Here is a 15,872-nt window from a genome sequence, read left to right on the forward strand (position 1 = left end):
CGGGCTGCCCCCGCGCGCAGGCTCACCGGGCCCTCCCGCCACGCGCGCCGCTGCCCGCACGCCGCGCACTGGGGGCCGCCGATGTCCGGCGCGCCGCACCGGAGACACCGGGGCGGGGACCTGGGCACTCGCAGGGGTTCCGCGCACTTCTCCAGCCTCGAGTCCGAAGTATGACGCGGCCCCCCAGGGGCCCCGCCACTCCCTCGGTCAGCGCAGGCCACAGCCCGAGGGGGCGCGCGAGGTGGACAGGTCCTCGTGGGTTGAGAAGGAAGGAAACAGACCTGGCTGGACCCGCCTGGAGCAGAGTCCTGCGCCCCCCCCCTCGTTGGGGGAGCCAAGAGCCAGAGGGACTTGGTCGCCCAACTCTCACTCATCTAAGAGCAAGGAGGCGGGGTTCTTGGAGCCCACCGACTTTTTATAAAACCCGAAAAGGGCTTTTTAACGTCACCTGATGGGGCAGGAGGTGGGGGTCACGCCGCGCCCCGCTCCCTTGCCCAGGGCCGTGGCCCCACATCACTGTGCAGCTCCTCGGCCCCAGCCACACCTCCCGGGGAGCCCGTTTTTAACCTTTCACTCATCAGGACTCAAAACTGTGAGACGAGTTCGCCAAACTGTGACCCCAGACCTTGGCCCCGCCACACAGAAACAAACCCCTGACCCCAGACTGTGACTTCCGACACCTAAATGGTCATCTGACCCCAGACTGTGCCCCGACCAGACTGTGACCCTTCATGTTAAACCGTGACGGACCTTCCTTTTCGACCCTCATCGGCTCTTCCCTATGACCTAGCTATCCCCCCACAGAAGCCCTATCTATCTTCACCTGCCCTCCCCACCTCCCTACCACCCCAGATGCCACCAACCACATCTTTAAGTCCAGCCCTTATTTGTGACCCCTCAGTGATGACCCAACAGACAGCGACCCGGAAGCCGCCTCGCCCAGATCTCAGCAGGGTCTGGGGCTGGGTTGAGAGGCGGATCTAGGAACCACACTTCACCAACCTTCCTTCCCACCCCGACTCCTACACTGCAGTATTTGGAATAAACCATGTTTTTATGCCTCCTCAGTCCAAGCCTGAGCTCTGTGACTGTCTCTTAGGCCCCCTCATCTTCTCTGGGGGGGAAACAGAAACAGAAAAATCCCACAGGGAAGATGGCAGAATTAGAGAGCAGAAACTGGGCTCAGGGTGGAGTAGCAGAATATTTGCCTAGTATGCGTAAGACTGAGTTCGATCCCCAGCACTAGCTAGAGCAAAGAAAGACGGGAGGTGATGGAAAGCTAGATCACAGCCTAGGACGTGGGAAGAGACTGGAGGCGGGTGGAGAGGGGGCGGGGCAGAGACAGTCCCCAACAGTGGTGGAAAAGATCAGGGATGCAAATTATTTTAAATATTTTTTTATTTATGCTTTTTATTTTATGTGTATGAGTGTATTGCCTGCATGTACGTGAGTGCACAGGTGTCGTGCAATTGCCACGGAGGTCAGAAGAGGGCGTCGGATTCCCCTGGAACTGGAGTTAAGGACTGTTCGTAGCCGCCATGTGGGTGCTGGGAATCGAACCCGGATCCTCTGCAAGAGCAGTCAGTGCTCTTAACCGCTGAGTCATCTCCAGCCCCAGAGATGCAAAATTTTAAGGACCAAATCCAGGGTCTGGTTTCCTAAACCTACCCACAAGAATGGTTTGATAGATGATTCTCTTCATGCAAACGAGGAGAGTGGCCAACCCATGCCTTGAATATCCTTAATCTCACCAGTGGGAATCTGTTTCTAACATTTCATTATGCCAATTAGCCAAACCGCCCGTGCCCATGGGTGACACGTTTGAAGCAGCAGCCTCAAGAGGAGAGACTTTCTGATTAAGTCTCTGCTGACCAGAGCTGCCATGGAAAGGCCTGGTTAAGTAATGGACTGCCCCTAGAGGGTAGATTCAATCGACTCTCATATAATGTCCAGCCTGTCTACGCTAAAGCATTTTGAAATTTAAAGCCATCATAACAAGGAGAGGACAAGAAACCCGCCTTATGGGTCCTCAGGGAGCAGAAGCCCAGATCTTCCTGCCAGTAAGTGCTCGTCTGCATACATGAATAATTAAGTGGAAAGACAGCCCTAGGACTCTAGGGTGGAAGAGATGGAGAGGGGTTCGGAACGCAGGACTGATTGAGAACTACAATTCCCAGAAGGCTTTGCCACTGCTGCGCAGAAGAACGCCCCAACGTCAAGCAGAACAAATATCCGCTGTCTTAGGCTTTTCTGACAGAGCCAGCACACCCTTACCTTTGTCAGCCTGCTCTCTGAGCACCACACTCTAATTGGTAGTCCGCATGTTTCCAGGGTAACCGTGCAGTGGGGCTGGTCTTAGATGATCGGAAGCGAAACCCGGAAGTGACGGTCTTCCCTCGCGCCGGAGGTTTGGAAGGTTAGAAGATGGCTGCGCGCAAGGGCCGCAGGCGCGCACGTGAAACCGGGGAGCCCATGGAGGCCGAATCTTGTGATCCAGGTTCCGCAGGCCCAACCCAGGTCTACTTGCCCGGCAGGGGGCCACCGCTGGGCGAAGGGGAGGAGCTGGTCATGGACGAGGAGGCCTATGTGCTGTACCACCGTGCACAGACTGGTAGGCCCAAGACCGGGAATCCTGGATCCTGAAAATGAAGGGCCTGGGTCGTAGCTTAAGAGGTGTTCAGGACGACGACGGTGGGGTCGGAGGGCAGTGACGTCACATTGCGGACTGGTGTCCTCTGAGGGAGGTGGAAGCTGAGTTCTCAATGCCTCATCCCCACTTCTGCAACCCTCTCTTCTTCCCTCATTCCCCAGGCGCCCCTTGTCTTAGCTTTGACATAGTCCGAGATCACCTGGGCAACAACCGGACTGAGCTCCCTCTCACGCTTTACCTGTGTGCGGGAACCCAGGCGGAGAGCGCCCAGAGCAACAGGTGAGTCCTAAGATCTTTCCAGAACTATCTTAGAAGTGGCCCAAAAGTCTGGGTCTCCAGCCTCCCTCTTTCCTAAACATCTTGGCATCCATCAAAGGTTAATAACTCAACCCTTTGTTTTCCCAGACTGATGATGCTTCGGATGCACAATTTGCACGGGACCAGGCCTCCACCCTCAGATGGCAGTGATGAGGAGGAGGAGGATGAAGAGGATGAAGAAGAGCGGAAGCCTCAGCTGGAGCTGGCCATGGTTCCACACTATGGCGGCATCAACCGAGTTCGGGTACATGTCCTCCCAGAGGCCTGCTCGGCATTCTCTGAAGCTCAGGCTTCCCCCCATGTTCAAATGTCCCTCAGCACCTCATGCAGCTCAGCTTCCTCTCTCTCTCTCTCTCTCTCTCTCTCTCTCTCTCTCTCTCTGCTTTGCTTTGTTTTTAGTTTGTTTTTCAGACATAGTCTCACTATGTCACTATGCAGCCCAAGCTGGCCTCAAACTCAAGCCAGTTCTTCTGTCTCAGCTTCCTAAATGTTAGATGAAGATGTGAGCCACCATACCCAGCTCCCTTCAGCTTTTAGAGAAGTGTTAGGGGCTGGAGAGATAGCTCAGTGGTTAAGAGCATTGACCGCTCTTGCAGAGGACCTGGGTTCAATTCCTAGTACCCACATGGCAGCTAACAACTGTCTGTAACTCCAGTTCCAGGGGATCCGACACCCTCTTCTAACCTCTTCGGGCATTGCATGGGTGCACTTGCATACAGGCAGTACACTCATACACATAAAATAAAACTTAAAAAGGAAATGTTGGATGTATAGTTACTTTTGTGTATCTTAGGAATAATAATAATTGTGTTACACGGTAGGTACTGTTTTAGACTATGGTGATATATTACACGGTAGGTACTGTTTTAGACTATGGTGAGATATATCACAGAGATCCACCTGCCTCTGCCTCCCAGGTGCTGAGATTAAAGGCATGCACCAACATGCCTGGCTGGAACAGATTTCTATAATCCCAGCTACCCAGGAGCCTGAGGCAGGAGAATCAAAAGTTCAAGACCAGCTTGAGCTACAGAGTAAGTTCAAAGGCTGGGGAGGTAGCTCAGTGTTCACATGTGTAAGCTGCTAGATTCAATAAATAAAGCACCTGATCAGGTCGATGTGCAAATAAAAGGAGATGGTAAACAGAGAGCATGAGCAGAATCTGTCGGCTGGTCCTGTGTGTTTCTGATAAATGATTACCATTCTTCAGGCACTATCCTAAGTCCTGAGGATTCAGTCCACAGACAGAAAGTGTCTGGCTTAACATGTACTTGGGAAGGAAGCAAGAAGAAACTAGTAAAGTGTAGGCTCCTCATAAGGTGCTCAATGTTGTGGAGAAAAACTAAAGTGAAGCAGGTAGAGTTGCCTTTATAAATGGCACAGTTTGATGAGCAGGTGCTCTTGGTACAGTGACCCACAGCAGGTGAGGGAGTGAGCCAAAGATGCCTGTGGGAACAGATTTATAGGCAAGGAAAATGAAAGTACAAAGGCCTTGGGGTGAACTTGGCATGGTTAAGGGGTTTCAAGGGAAAGGAGAGAGACCACTGTGTGTGGAACAGAATGGGAAAGAGGGGCAATGACAAGATGTGGAGGGCGAGCACCTACAAGACAGGTTAGAGCCACTCACGGGAAAGATGACCTCGGTAGTGGCATGCATGACAACAATACAGTGATCAGAAAGATTGGAAGCATGCTTCAGTGTGGCCAGCATAGATACTGGGTCTAGGAGGAAGACACAAGTCAAAGGTGAGTCCCAATGTTTTGGACCCAAGATAGAGAAAACAGGAGGACTGGGCTGCCTATAGCAATGGAAGGTAGGTTTGAGAACCTAATGAGCATAGAGGGGGAAAAAAAAAAACTGAGAGGTAAGCCCTGGGACCTACTAACACACAGATGGTTTCAGAGACTAGGAGTCTGAGTGCACTCCAGAACACTTGGAGGCTTGGAAATCCAGGCATCTTGGAGCTTCACCCTCTTTATGTATTCTGTGTGTGTGTGTGTGTGTGTGTGTGTGTGTTGGGGGGGTGGGAGGGTGACCTGGTTGTAGTTTCTTTCCCATAAAGCTGTTTGGAAGTCTCAAGCTGGACCTGGGCATGCAGAGACTACTATTCTGGGGTCCATGGGTCCACCTTGAGCCTTCTCCCCCTCTGTTTTGTGTGCCCCTCTCCTGTAGGTATCATGGCTGGGTGAGGAACCTGTGGCTGGGGTGTGGTCAGAGAAGGGCCAGGTGGAGGTGTTTGCACTGCGGCGGCTTCTGCAGGTAGTGGATGACCCTCAGGCCCTGGCTGTTTTCCTTCGAGATGAACAGGCCCAAGTGAAGCCCATCTTCTCCTTCAGTGGCCACATGAGTGAGGGCTTTGCTCTCGACTGGTCCCCACGTGTGCCCGGTAAGTCACTGGATTTTCATATGGTTTAGGGAGGGTGGGTAGTTGGACTTGGGAAGGGAAAAGGGCAGCCAGTGGGTAAGGTGATTGATTTCCTGACCCCACCCTAGGCTGCTTGCTGACCGGCGACTGTCTGAAGAACATCCACCTCTGGATGCCCACAGACGGTGGTGGCTCCTGGCATGTGGACCAGAGGCCATTTGTAGGCCATACACGCTCTGTGGAGGACCTGCAGTGGTCACCAACAGAGGACACGGTGAGAGAAAACTGAAGCCTTGGGCACATGGGTCTCATGGGGGCAGGCTAAGAACCTCAAATCTTTGGCTTGAGAGAGGAGGAGGCCCAAGCCAGGGACCTGATTCAGGCAAGGGGACAGCAAGTGATAGTGTAGCCATGTAGCCACTGTTTATGGAATGAGTTGGGGCCACATCTGCCCACTCAGACTTGATTCACCCCATCCAGGTGTTCGCCTCCTGCTCAGCTGATGCCTCCATTCGCATCTGGGACATCAGAGCAGCCCCAGGCAAGGCCTGCATGCTCACCACAGCCACTGCCCATGATGGAGATGTCAATGTCATCAGCTGGAGCCGCCGGGAGCCCTTCCTGCTCAGTGGTGGGGATGATGGGGCCCTCAAGGTCTGGGACCTGCGGCAATTCAAGGTATCTTCCCAGCTAAGCTTCTGAGGCCTGGGGAAGCACTCTTCCAGTAGTCATTGGGACTTCTGGAAAGGCCCTAGGAATTAAGTCCAGATGAGGAGGCAGGCTCAGCAGGATGGGGGATGTGAGCAGAGGGGTCACTCACTCTACCCAGTAACTAGTTAACAAGCCATAGCAGAGATGGGCAGCACAGAAACTGGCTCTCATTTGCCTGTGGGTGTAGCTGACTACATGGTCCATGGGTTTTGGGCTGCTGGGTTTTCTGTTTTAGTGGATTATATAGCATCAGCTGAGAGTTAGGGCCCAGCTCACTCATTGCAACAGAGAAAGCTGAGGCACAAGGACAGGAACAGAAATGATATTACAGCTAAGTTAAGCATTGTTTGTAGAGTCAAGCAGTGTCCTCAGCAGGCAAAGCTACGCTTGTATCTGTCTGGAGAAAGAGCCTCTCCTGGCTTCAGGCCTTCCCTGCATCACATCAGCCTCTTTTTCCAGTTTAGTCAGTTCTATAGAATCAGCCTTGGAGAAACTTCCACAGGGAGGTGCCACCCTCCATGCCAGCTGGCCCCAGGGACTTCTATTCCCAGTACCACCTCTGCCTAATACAACTGCTGTCATTTTTTTCAGCAGCTGCCGAACAACTTCCCTTTGAGGCATCAGCCTTAAAAAACTGCCAGGCATGTGCTGGAAGGACCACTCTCCCATTCCTTTATGGGAAAGTGGTGGTGTTCCTGTCACCTGCACCTGGTGGGGATGTGGGAGAGGCTTCTTTGCACGTGAAAGCACAGATCCCAGTGGCCCCTAGGACCATAAGCCTTCTTACTATCCTATCCCTATATTTCTTTCCTGAGCTCTGGCCTTGTGTGGGCTTAAGGGGGAACCCTGATTAAACCCTGAGGCTGAGTCCCTATGACTCACACTAAGGCCTGACTCTCACACTCTCCCATAGGCAGGCTCCCCAGTGGCCACTTTCAAGCAGCACATGGCTCCCGTGACCTCTGTCGAGTGGCACCCACAGGACAGTGGGGTCTTTGCAGCCTCAGGTGCTGACAACCAGATCACACAGTGGGACCTGGCAGTTGAGCGAGACCCAGAGGCAGGTGAGGCAGAAGCTGACCCTGAGCTGGCAGCACTCCCCCAGCAGCTGTTGTTTGTACACCAAGGTGAGACCGACCTGAAGGAGCTGCACTGGCACCCACAGTGTCCTGGGGTTCTTCTCAGCACTGCCTTGTCAGGCTTCACCGTCTTCCGTACCATCAGCGTCTAAGGTGACTAAGACTTGGCCTCAGGCCTCAGCTGTGCCTCAGAACTGAAATGTGTTCCCTGGAAGAGCTCATCAAGGCTGTGGACTGCTCCCCAAAAGAAAGACTTGTTCAACTGACCCCCGAGGAACAGAATGACCTGTGTCTCTGAGGACTTACTTGGTTTGACCCTTGGCTCTCTATGCCACATACACCAAAGACTTGGCCTGGGTAAAGACTCCTGCCTGTCCCAGATAAGGCCTCAGTATGAGATTTTGTCAGTGTTGGCACCTTGGACCTCTGACTCAGGACCCAGTTATGACTGCTGATCACCCCCAGGAACTTCAAGGGTTTTGCCATGGTTGCGCTAAGTCTAGGTTTGGGTCTCTCCAGTAGAATAGTTCCCTGCTTGCCTTCTGGCTATGGTAACCACTACTGTGCTGGAAGAGGGTCTGAGGCTCCTGCTACGGTAAAGGACCACAGTGAGGCCCCAAACACTTAAGACACCAGCCAGTTTTTTGGGCTTCTTCCCTGTGAGGAAGCTGAGGGGGGCGGGGAGACAGGAGTTTGGTACCCACCTTTCTCCAGGCTGCCATACTGTGAGACACCCACAGTTATAACCCCTCTCCCAGTGACCCAGCCCTTGGCCATGGAGTCTGTCCCTCTATGAGGCTCTTCCTCAATCTGGTTCAGCCTTTCCCAAATCATACTCCATTTGGAACTCACTCTGCATCAACCAATAGGTGTCTCTTTCTGGATACCCGACTTGAGGTGTCATCCCAGGAGGAATGTAGCCCAATATCTCTTCCCTTTATCATTAATTATCTTGCCATTTCCTTCTGAATTCACCACACTATCAGTGTCTTTCCTGTGATTCCATCTTCCATGTCTCTTGTTCCCACTGTCTCTCCCTGCCTCCAGCCCGTTCTCTGCACTGTCCTCTCCAGTATGCCTGGGCCGCAGCCCAGTGCCCTGCCTGGCCAGCCTCCCTGGCTCCCCCTCTGCGGTGCCGAACTGGCTCCACCCCCGCCCCCCCTCTGTCCAGGCTCTGATCCGCTGTGGCTCAGAGGTCGAGTGCCCAGCTCAGGCCCCAGAGCCACAGACAGACCACAGCACCTCAGCACCCACAGAGGCCCCTCTACAGCCTGGGCAGAGAAGCCCCCAGTACAGGGTATGGGGGTAGGCAGCCCCCCCAGGTAAGTGCAGCCATGTCAGCCAATCCACCTAATCTTTTAGTTCCTGGCTTCCAACTCTGACCCTTCCTGACTTCTTGCATTTTCTCACCACTCCATTCTCCCTTTCTGAGGCAGCCTTTCACATTCCCTTCCTCTGCTTCTTAAGACATGGACTTCACGTCTTTTTCCTTCAATTATTTGTACTCAGCCTTTGTCTGGTAGTGCCCTCTTTAGATCTCCGCATGTCGTATCCTGTGCCCCCCCATCTCTGTCCTCTCTGTCTTAGTCTCTGTCCCTCTCTCTCATTCTGGGTCTCTTATTTCTCTCTCTCTCTCTCTCTCTCTCTCTCTCTCTCTCTCTGTTCCTTTCCCTGAGTCTCAGTGACTCTCTGTCCCTTTTTTGCTCTCACTCTGGGTCTCTCTCTCTCTGGGTTGCTGTCTCTTGTTGGGTCTCTGTCTCTCTGCCTCTGTGTCTTTGTCTCTCTCTGGGTCTCTCTCTCTCTCAGTCTCTGTCCCTTCTTCTAAGTCTCTGTCTCTCTCTCAAAACACCTTTGTTCCTCCCTCTCTGGTTCTCTATCTACCAGCTCAGTCCGCTGTGACTTTGCATCTGTCTTTTGGGCCTTGTGACTCTTGTGTTGCTGGGCTGTCTGGGTGTCATGTACACCAGGAAAGCAGGTGCAGGAGCCCCCATCCCTGCTTGGTCTGTGTCCTCCCTTGAAGCTCCTTCAATGCCTCCTTTCCTGTGGATCTACTATGTAGACCCCACTAGTTGGTGGGGGTAGAGGTACCACCTTGTGTGAATGGGAGAGGTTCTTGGCCCCAGATTATATAGTGACTTTGACATGAAGTTGAAGCATCTTAAGCCCCATGGCTCCTTTATATGGAAACATTAAGCTGCTCTCAGGAGCCAGGTGGAAGAGGGGTGGAGTGGGACCAGGATCCTTTCCCTCTCGCCCTGTCCTTTAGGGGGCAGCCTAGAGCTGGGCCTTTTGGGGTGTCAGAAGTCCCCTGCAGGTGAAGGTCCTGCCCACTCTAAGGTGAATATGGGTCTACCTCAGGGTGGTGGCAGAGTCCAGGGTCAGGTCCAGGACCCAAGCTAGCTTCCCAGCCCACCACAGGGGCCCTGGATAAAGATGGAGAGAAGCCCTTGGCCCCCAGGACCCTGAGCAATCAAGGTGAACCCTGGGGCCTTGTGGGCAGCTTCAGTCTTAGATACTTAAGGAGGATATTGTCATCACTGGGGCTCAGCACACCAAGGTCTCAGTTGTATCCAGGCATGCCACCTCTCTCCCCAGCTAAAGGATTTGAGCCTGGGTCATTCCACCTCCCCTCTCTCCCTGGGTAGCTCTTGGAGACTATTGTAAAGCAGGAATCCTGATGCAGAGGTTACCCACAAAGATTGCTTTTTACCCTCCAACTACAAACCTGCTCCTGGGAGGCTAGCATGCTTCCCCTCTCCCAAGATGATCTCCAGTACATCCAAGGGCTGTTGTGCTGATCCAACTCGGCTCCATCCACTCAGATCTGAGCCTAGTTTCACACCGTTGGGTAGGCCTAGAGAAACCTTACATGGCTGGACTCTCTGGGTGCCGTGGAGATCAGGAAAGGAAGTAAAGGGCACTCTTGGGCCCTAGGTGCCAAACTTCATACAGCCTTTTTTTTTTTAATATATTTTATTATTTTTATGTGTATGCGTGTATTGCCTGCATGTAGGTAAGTGCACCTGTGTTGTACAGTGCCCGAGGAAGACAGAAGAAGCTGTCGGATCCCCTGGAATTGGAGTTATGGACAGTTGTTAGCTGCCATGTGAGTGCTAGGATTCAAACATGGAGCAACCATATCCCTCTGCCAGGTCCATGAGGTTCCCTAAAGCCTAGTCTATCATGCTTATAGAGCATGCAGAGCCCCTTGGTAGATTTAACTCATAGTAGTTTGACAGTCCAGACCTACAGTGTCTATAAGTGGGCTTACAAGCCCACACCCTCTCCTACCCTCTACACTGACGCTCAGGAAGGGCCATGAGTACCCACTGCCAGAGTTGGTGAATGGTCAGACCAGGATTCAGCCTAAAGCTGCCCAAGGTCTGTCTTCCAGATCCCCTTCCTTTCAGGTGGGGGGTTTGATCTCTGTTCTTCAGATGAGTAAATTAAGGCTTTAGAAAAGGAAGCCCAGGGTAGTGACTGTCTTTGTGACCAGAAAGCACTTCCTCAGTGAGATGGCATCCCGTCACTGAGGAAACAGGCCCAGTAAGAGGCCCCAGATCAGCATCAAGGCTGAGCCTGCTTATTAATAGCTCCTTTTGAGTATAATTCATATGTCACTCACCCATCAGCTTGTACGATGTTTATTTTTGTTGTGGAGATCAAACCCAAGGCCTAAGGCATTGGACAAATGCACTCTGTTTCTGAGCCACAATCTCAGCCTTACAAATGTTTTGCTCGTTAAGTTAAGCAGCTGACTCCAGTAATGTTAGGATATAATTTTTATCACCCTAGAAAGGAACCCCATCTCCTTTCTTCAACTTCCTCATTTTGGATGGAGGCAACCCCAGTGTACCCTTTCATGTGTTTAGAGTCATCTCCAAAGCTGATTGTGGTAGTGCAGGCCTGTGATTTAGCACTCAGGAGGTGGGGGCAGGAGGATCCGTTCTAGGCCAATCTAGGCTACTTGAGGACCTTGTCTCCAAAAAAGAACCAAAAAACAACACAGAATTAAGTACTGTGTGAATAGCTGCTGTATTGTTTAGAGAATAATGGAATGTGAAATGGGCTGCTATTCAGTACAGAGGACACTTTAATCTAGTTTGACTGAATTCAGTGAGTGCATCAGATGTAGATACAGAGGCTGAATAATGCCTCCTAGGGTTGTCTCCTCCCACTTGGAACCTTTCATGGTGCATCCATGCCTGATGTGGCCTGTGATCCAACCTACTCCAGAGGCTGATGTGGAAGGATTCCCTAAGCCCACAAACTACAGAGCAGCCTCAAAAAAGGCAACAGTTCATAGTGTTTGATCTGTGTGTCCCATTTTTTCTTAGCATTCAAATCCCAGCTTGACTGACTGTAATCTTGAGCAGGTTTCTTATACTTCCTGTCCCTTGGTTTCCTCATCTGTAAAATGATAATGTGTATCTCAAAAGCCTGTTCTTTGTGCTGGGGGCAAGGCTCAGCGGTAGAACCTGGCCTCCAGCATCTACCAGTGAGGGGCTGGGGATGTGGCTCAGTGGTAGAGCTCTTACCTAGCATGTCCTTGAGTTCCATCCCCAAAACAAAAATTTTGTTCCCAGGCACAAATATGTGCATTCATTTACAGTGGAGACAAAGCCACCAATTCACCATAATTCATAACAGTCAATTTGGAACATGACCTTAGCACCGTGTGCTACAACTGCAGTCATACAAGCTTCTATGGCGTTACACTCTCCAAACTTGGCCCACAAATACTGTCCCAGTCCTCTATCAGATGAGGCCACAGGGCTCAGCAGACCACGACGCCCTAGCTCTGGCCTTGGGCCCTCCAGGTCCTGGTAATCCCTGACATTCCTGTTCATCTTTTGTTCCTGCAGGTTTGGGGCGCCTACCCGCCCGCTAGGCCAAGCGTAGGGGGTCCCCTGCCCAATGGGCCTGGCTAGGGCCCTGCGCCGCCTGAGCGGCGCGCTGGAGTCCGGAGAAGGCCGCGGGGGCGATGAGGAGGCAGGCGGGCCTGGGCTGTACGGTAACGGGTGGGCGCGCGGGCTGTCAGGGACCCGGCGCCGAGGGCGCTTTGTCAAGAAGGACGGGCACTGCAACGTGCGCTTCGTGAACCTGGGTGGTCAGGGCGCGCGCTACCTGAGCGATCTGTTCACCACGTGTGTGGACGTGCGCTGGCGCTGGATGTGCCTGCTCTTCTCCTGCTCCTTCCTTGCTTCCTGGCTGCTGTTCGGCCTGGCTTTCTGGCTCATCGCCTCGCTGCACGGCGACCTAGCTGCCGCGCCGCCGCCCGCGCCCTGCTTCTCACAGGTGGCCAGCTTCCTGGCCGCCTTCCTCTTTGCGCTGGAGACACAGACGTCCATCGGCTACGGAGTGCGCAGCGTCACCGAGGAGTGCCCTGCCGCCGTGGCCGCCGTGGTGCTGCAGTGCATCGCTGGCTGCGTGCTCGACGCGTTCATCGTGGGCGCTGTGATGGCCAAGATGGCCAAGCCCAAGAAGCGCAACGAGACGCTGGTCTTCAGCGAGAACGCTGTGGTGACGCTGCGTGACCACCGTCTCTGCCTCATGTGGCGCGTGGGCAACCTGCGCCGCAGCCACCTGGTGGAGGCTCATGTACGGGCCCAGCTGCTGCAGGTGTGGGGCAAGCACGAGGTGGAGGGGAGGTCCCGCTGCAGGATGGAGGAAGAGGGAGGGGTCCAGTCCCCTGCACTGAGTAAGGGAACTCCTGGCCTGCAAGAGGTAGACACCCAGGAGACCAGTTTCTTGAGACCAGGACATCTAAAGAGCTCTATGCCTGGGGACTGACTGGTATTAATGGAGCAGCCTACACCTGGGCAGCCACACCTGGCCTCAAGGGCACCCTCTTCATTCCCCAGCAGCCTTGGGTCAGGGAAGTGCCTATGAGGTGGCCTGAGGAGATGTATTTAGTGGATGTTGGAGACTGTGAGGTCTTCCCACTGCCCAGGGCACAATTTCCAGCAGACATGAGGGCAGAGCAGCTTGGGACTCAGGCGCCAGGCTCTCCCACCAGCCTCTTGCCCAATGAGTGTAGGGCAAGGGCAAAGAAAGTCTAGAAAATCCACTCTCACCAGCCACTGGGGCAACAGCCTTTTCCAAGCCCTGCTGTGGAAGCCTCGGTTTTCCTAGACTTAGGGCTACATTGCTCAAACATCCAGATTCCCAGCAAACCCTTGGGCTGCAACCAACTTTGGCCAAGTGGACTGCTGCACTTGAGGCCAAAAGAGGGGTTGGGGTGGGTGGCAAGTGCAGCTCTCAGTAGCCTCTGGGGCATGGAGAGTTGCAAGAGAACAGATCCCCAACCTTCAGCTCTTCTTGAGTCACCAAGATTCATAACCTGGAGGGACACTTCTTTCAGAGGTCCATGGCACAATGACAACCTAGAGTAAGGATGGACCCCCCCCACACACACACACACAATGCACTCATACCCACACACAAACAAAGGGATAGCTGGGTTGGCATGATCACCAGGGGCTGGCTGAGGCAGTGGTAGATTAGTTCTTGGAGCCAGGTTGTTCTGACCCCTTCTCATGTCCTGGTCTGTTGCCCTGGGGTGTCACCCTTATCTTTTGCTGTCTCTGTCTTGCTTATTTCTGTGGCTTAGAGCCAACAGTCAGTCACTCTATCCTGCCTTCTCACTCTCACCTCTCCACCCCTAGCTTTCTATCCACAGACCTCTCTAACTCCTCCTTCCCCATCTCTGTCTCCCTCCTCATTCTGAATCTCTGCCCCCTTCTCTCTCTATGAGTTCTCTCCCCCCACCCATACCTCCCTGTCTCTGGGTTTCTGTCCCTTTCTCTATGAGTCTCTGTCTGTCTCTCAGTTTTGGTCTGTCTTCTGGGTCTCTGCTCCACCCCCATGTCTGTCCCTCTTTCTATGGCTGTCTCTCATCTCCCTGTCTCTGGGCTTCTGTCTCTCTGGATCCATGCTCTCAACCTGCCTTTCCCACTGCTGCTCTTTGCCTTCTTTATATCTTTATTCCAATCTTGCTGTAATCTCTTTTCACCTCTCTTGTTTTGTCCTCTTGCCCCTGCACAGCCCCGTGTGACCCCAGAGGGCGAATACATTCCACTGGACCACCAGGATGTGGATGTTGGCTTTGACGGAGGCACCGACCGCATCTTCCTTGTGTCTCCCATCACCATCGTGCATGAGATTGACTCTGCCAGTCCCCTATACGAGCTGGGGCGGGCTGAACTGGCTCACGCAGACTTTGAGCTAGTGGTTATTCTCGAGGGTATGGTTGAGGCCACAGCCATGACAACACAGTGCCGATCGTCTTACCTCCCCAGGGAGCTGCTCTGGGGCCATCGCTTTGAGCCAGTCCTCTTCCAGCATGGCTCCCAGTATGAGGTTGACTATCGCCACTTCCACCGCACCTATGAAGTCCCAGGGACACCAGTCTGCAGTGCCAAGGAGCTACATGAACGGGTAGAGCAGTCCTCTCACAGCCCTAAGTCAAGTTTTCCTGGCTCCCTGGTTGCATTTTGTTATGAGAATGAACTTGCTCTAAGCTGCTGCCAGGAAGAAGAGGAGGATGAGGACACTAAGGAGGGGACTTCAGCAGAGACCCCAAATGGGGCTGCCAGCCCCCAAGCTCTTACACCAACCCTGGCGCTGACCCTGCCTCCATGACACAGCTGAGACCCTCTTCCCCATGTGAGCCCCTTTCCTAGAGATGGCAGAGTTGGAGAGCATCCAGCTTCCGCTGGGAGGGGGTAAATGACCTGCCGGGACAACCATTAACCATGAGGTTGTGCCATGCCTGGTGGGTCCACCACAGATACACTGGACCTTCATGTCTCTGCTCCATGCTCCTTCCCAAGACCCCTTTATGAACCCAGTTCCTGAGTCTTGCTAGAGCCAAGGGATTCAGAGTTCTGGACTACCCAAGAGGCAAGGCCTGGAGACTCGGTACTGGTCAAACATCAGGTAGACAGCCTTGGTGGGGACAATGTCAGTCTACACAGATCAAGAAGTTGAGAGTCAAAGTATGGTGACTTCTCCACCCAGCTACCCTCAGGAAGTAAAGGGTAGAGGACCATCATGATTGACCAAAGACAGGATGGTGACTACATGTTAGGAAAGACCAGGTGGCACCTGAAAGCCCCTGAGATTTTGCAAATCTAGGTTGACTGCAGAAGCAAACACTGGAGATTCTAGAACAGGTTGGCTAGAGAGTTTAACTGCTCCAGAAACTACAGAGCTATGTTTCTAAAATGCACAAAGACTACTGACTCTCCAGGGTCTGGCTGAGAGACCAAGTCTGGCTGCTCAGTAATTCAGAGTATTGCTTTGTTTTGTTTGAAGTGCCATTCTAGAACATCTAAAGGAATCAGGATTCTGTGGCTCCACACTGGTCAGAGTCCAGGCAGGATTCTAAATATCTGTGATTTTCTGGCTTCACTTTTCCCAGCAGGGTTGAGGGCCTCCATGCCCTGGGTGACTTCCTATGGTTCAATAATGCCAAAAGGAAACAAAGCTCAGGGACCCAGAGCCATCCCTTCCCCAAACCTGGAAGTCTCAGTCACCTCCAGATGGACAGCCTGATAGTTCTAGGAAGCAGATGCCTTTCTAGATAGATCTGGCAGGCCTAGAGCATCACAAAGCTACCTATGGGCAATGGAAGGTGGGGGGGTTCTGAGGCCGATGAGCCTAGAATACTCTGGAATATTACACCTAGTGATGTGCATCTATTTCTTAAGGATGTTATACACATATGTATTATATATATATATA

General features: G+C 53.0%; 3 protein-coding genes across 3 annotated transcripts in view; all 3 read left to right on the forward strand.

Annotated features, from left to right (window-relative positions):
- The window catches only part of Grin2d (glutamate ionotropic receptor NMDA type subunit 2D), a 40,217-nt gene extending 39,156 nt beyond the window's left edge, over positions 1–1,061 (forward strand). The window contains 1 exon segment of the mRNA XM_029569390.1: positions 2–1,061. Within this exon segment, the coding sequence (XP_029425250.1) occupies positions 2–174 (173 nt within the window). The 3' untranslated portion in view covers positions 175–1,061.
- Positions 1,062–2,243: 1,182 nt separating this feature from the next.
- On the forward strand, positions 2,244–10,071 carry Grwd1 (glutamate rich WD repeat containing 1). The gene is made up of 7 exons (XM_008844978.3): positions 2,244–2,611; positions 2,812–2,929; positions 3,056–3,212; positions 5,142–5,355; positions 5,463–5,608; positions 5,815–6,012; positions 6,959–10,071. The coding sequence occupies exons 1-7, from the start codon at positions 2,425–2,427 to the stop codon at positions 7,274–7,276; spliced, it is 1,338 nt and encodes a 445-aa protein (XP_008843200.1). The 5' UTR covers positions 2,244–2,424; the 3' UTR covers positions 7,277–10,071.
- A 99-nt stretch (positions 10,072–10,170) lies between these two features.
- Kcnj14 (potassium voltage-gated channel subfamily J member 14) lies at positions 10,171–15,817 on the forward strand. The gene is made up of 3 exons (XM_029569299.1): positions 10,171–10,230; positions 11,990–12,746; positions 14,172–15,817. The coding sequence occupies exons 2-3, from the start codon at positions 12,042–12,044 to the stop codon at positions 14,766–14,768; spliced, it is 1,302 nt and encodes a 433-aa protein (XP_029425159.1). The 5' UTR covers positions 10,171–10,230; positions 11,990–12,041; the 3' UTR covers positions 14,769–15,817.
- Positions 15,818–15,872: the final 55 nt, after the last annotated feature.

This window comes from Nannospalax galili, unplaced genomic scaffold (assembly GCF_000622305.1).
Source record: "Nannospalax galili isolate Female #2095 unplaced genomic scaffold, S.galili_v1.0 scaffold960, whole genome shotgun sequence".
Taxonomy (NCBI): domain Eukaryota; kingdom Metazoa; phylum Chordata; class Mammalia; order Rodentia; family Spalacidae; genus Nannospalax; species Nannospalax galili.

Excerpts from the sequence above, each read along its gene's own strand:
- Grwd1 (XM_008844978.3), top strand. The coding sequence starts at position 2,425 with ATGGCTGCGCGCAAGGGCCGCAGGCGCGCACGTGAAACCGGGGAGCCC. Across the intron at positions 2,612-2,811 it reads GTACCACCGTGCACAGACTG|GCGCCCCTTGTCTTAGCTTT; the intron begins GTAGGCCCAAGA and ends CTCATTCCCCAG. Across the intron at positions 6,013-6,958 it reads GGGACCTGCGGCAATTCAAG|GCAGGCTCCCCAGTGGCCAC; the intron begins GTATCTTCCCAG and ends ACTCTCCCATAG.
- Kcnj14 (XM_029569299.1), top strand. The coding sequence starts at position 12,042 with ATGGGCCTGGCTAGGGCCCTGCGCCGCCTGAGCGGCGCGCTGGAGTCC. Across the intron at positions 12,747-14,171 it reads TACGGGCCCAGCTGCTGCAG|CCCCGTGTGACCCCAGAGGG; the intron begins GTGTGGGGCAAG and ends GCCCCTGCACAG.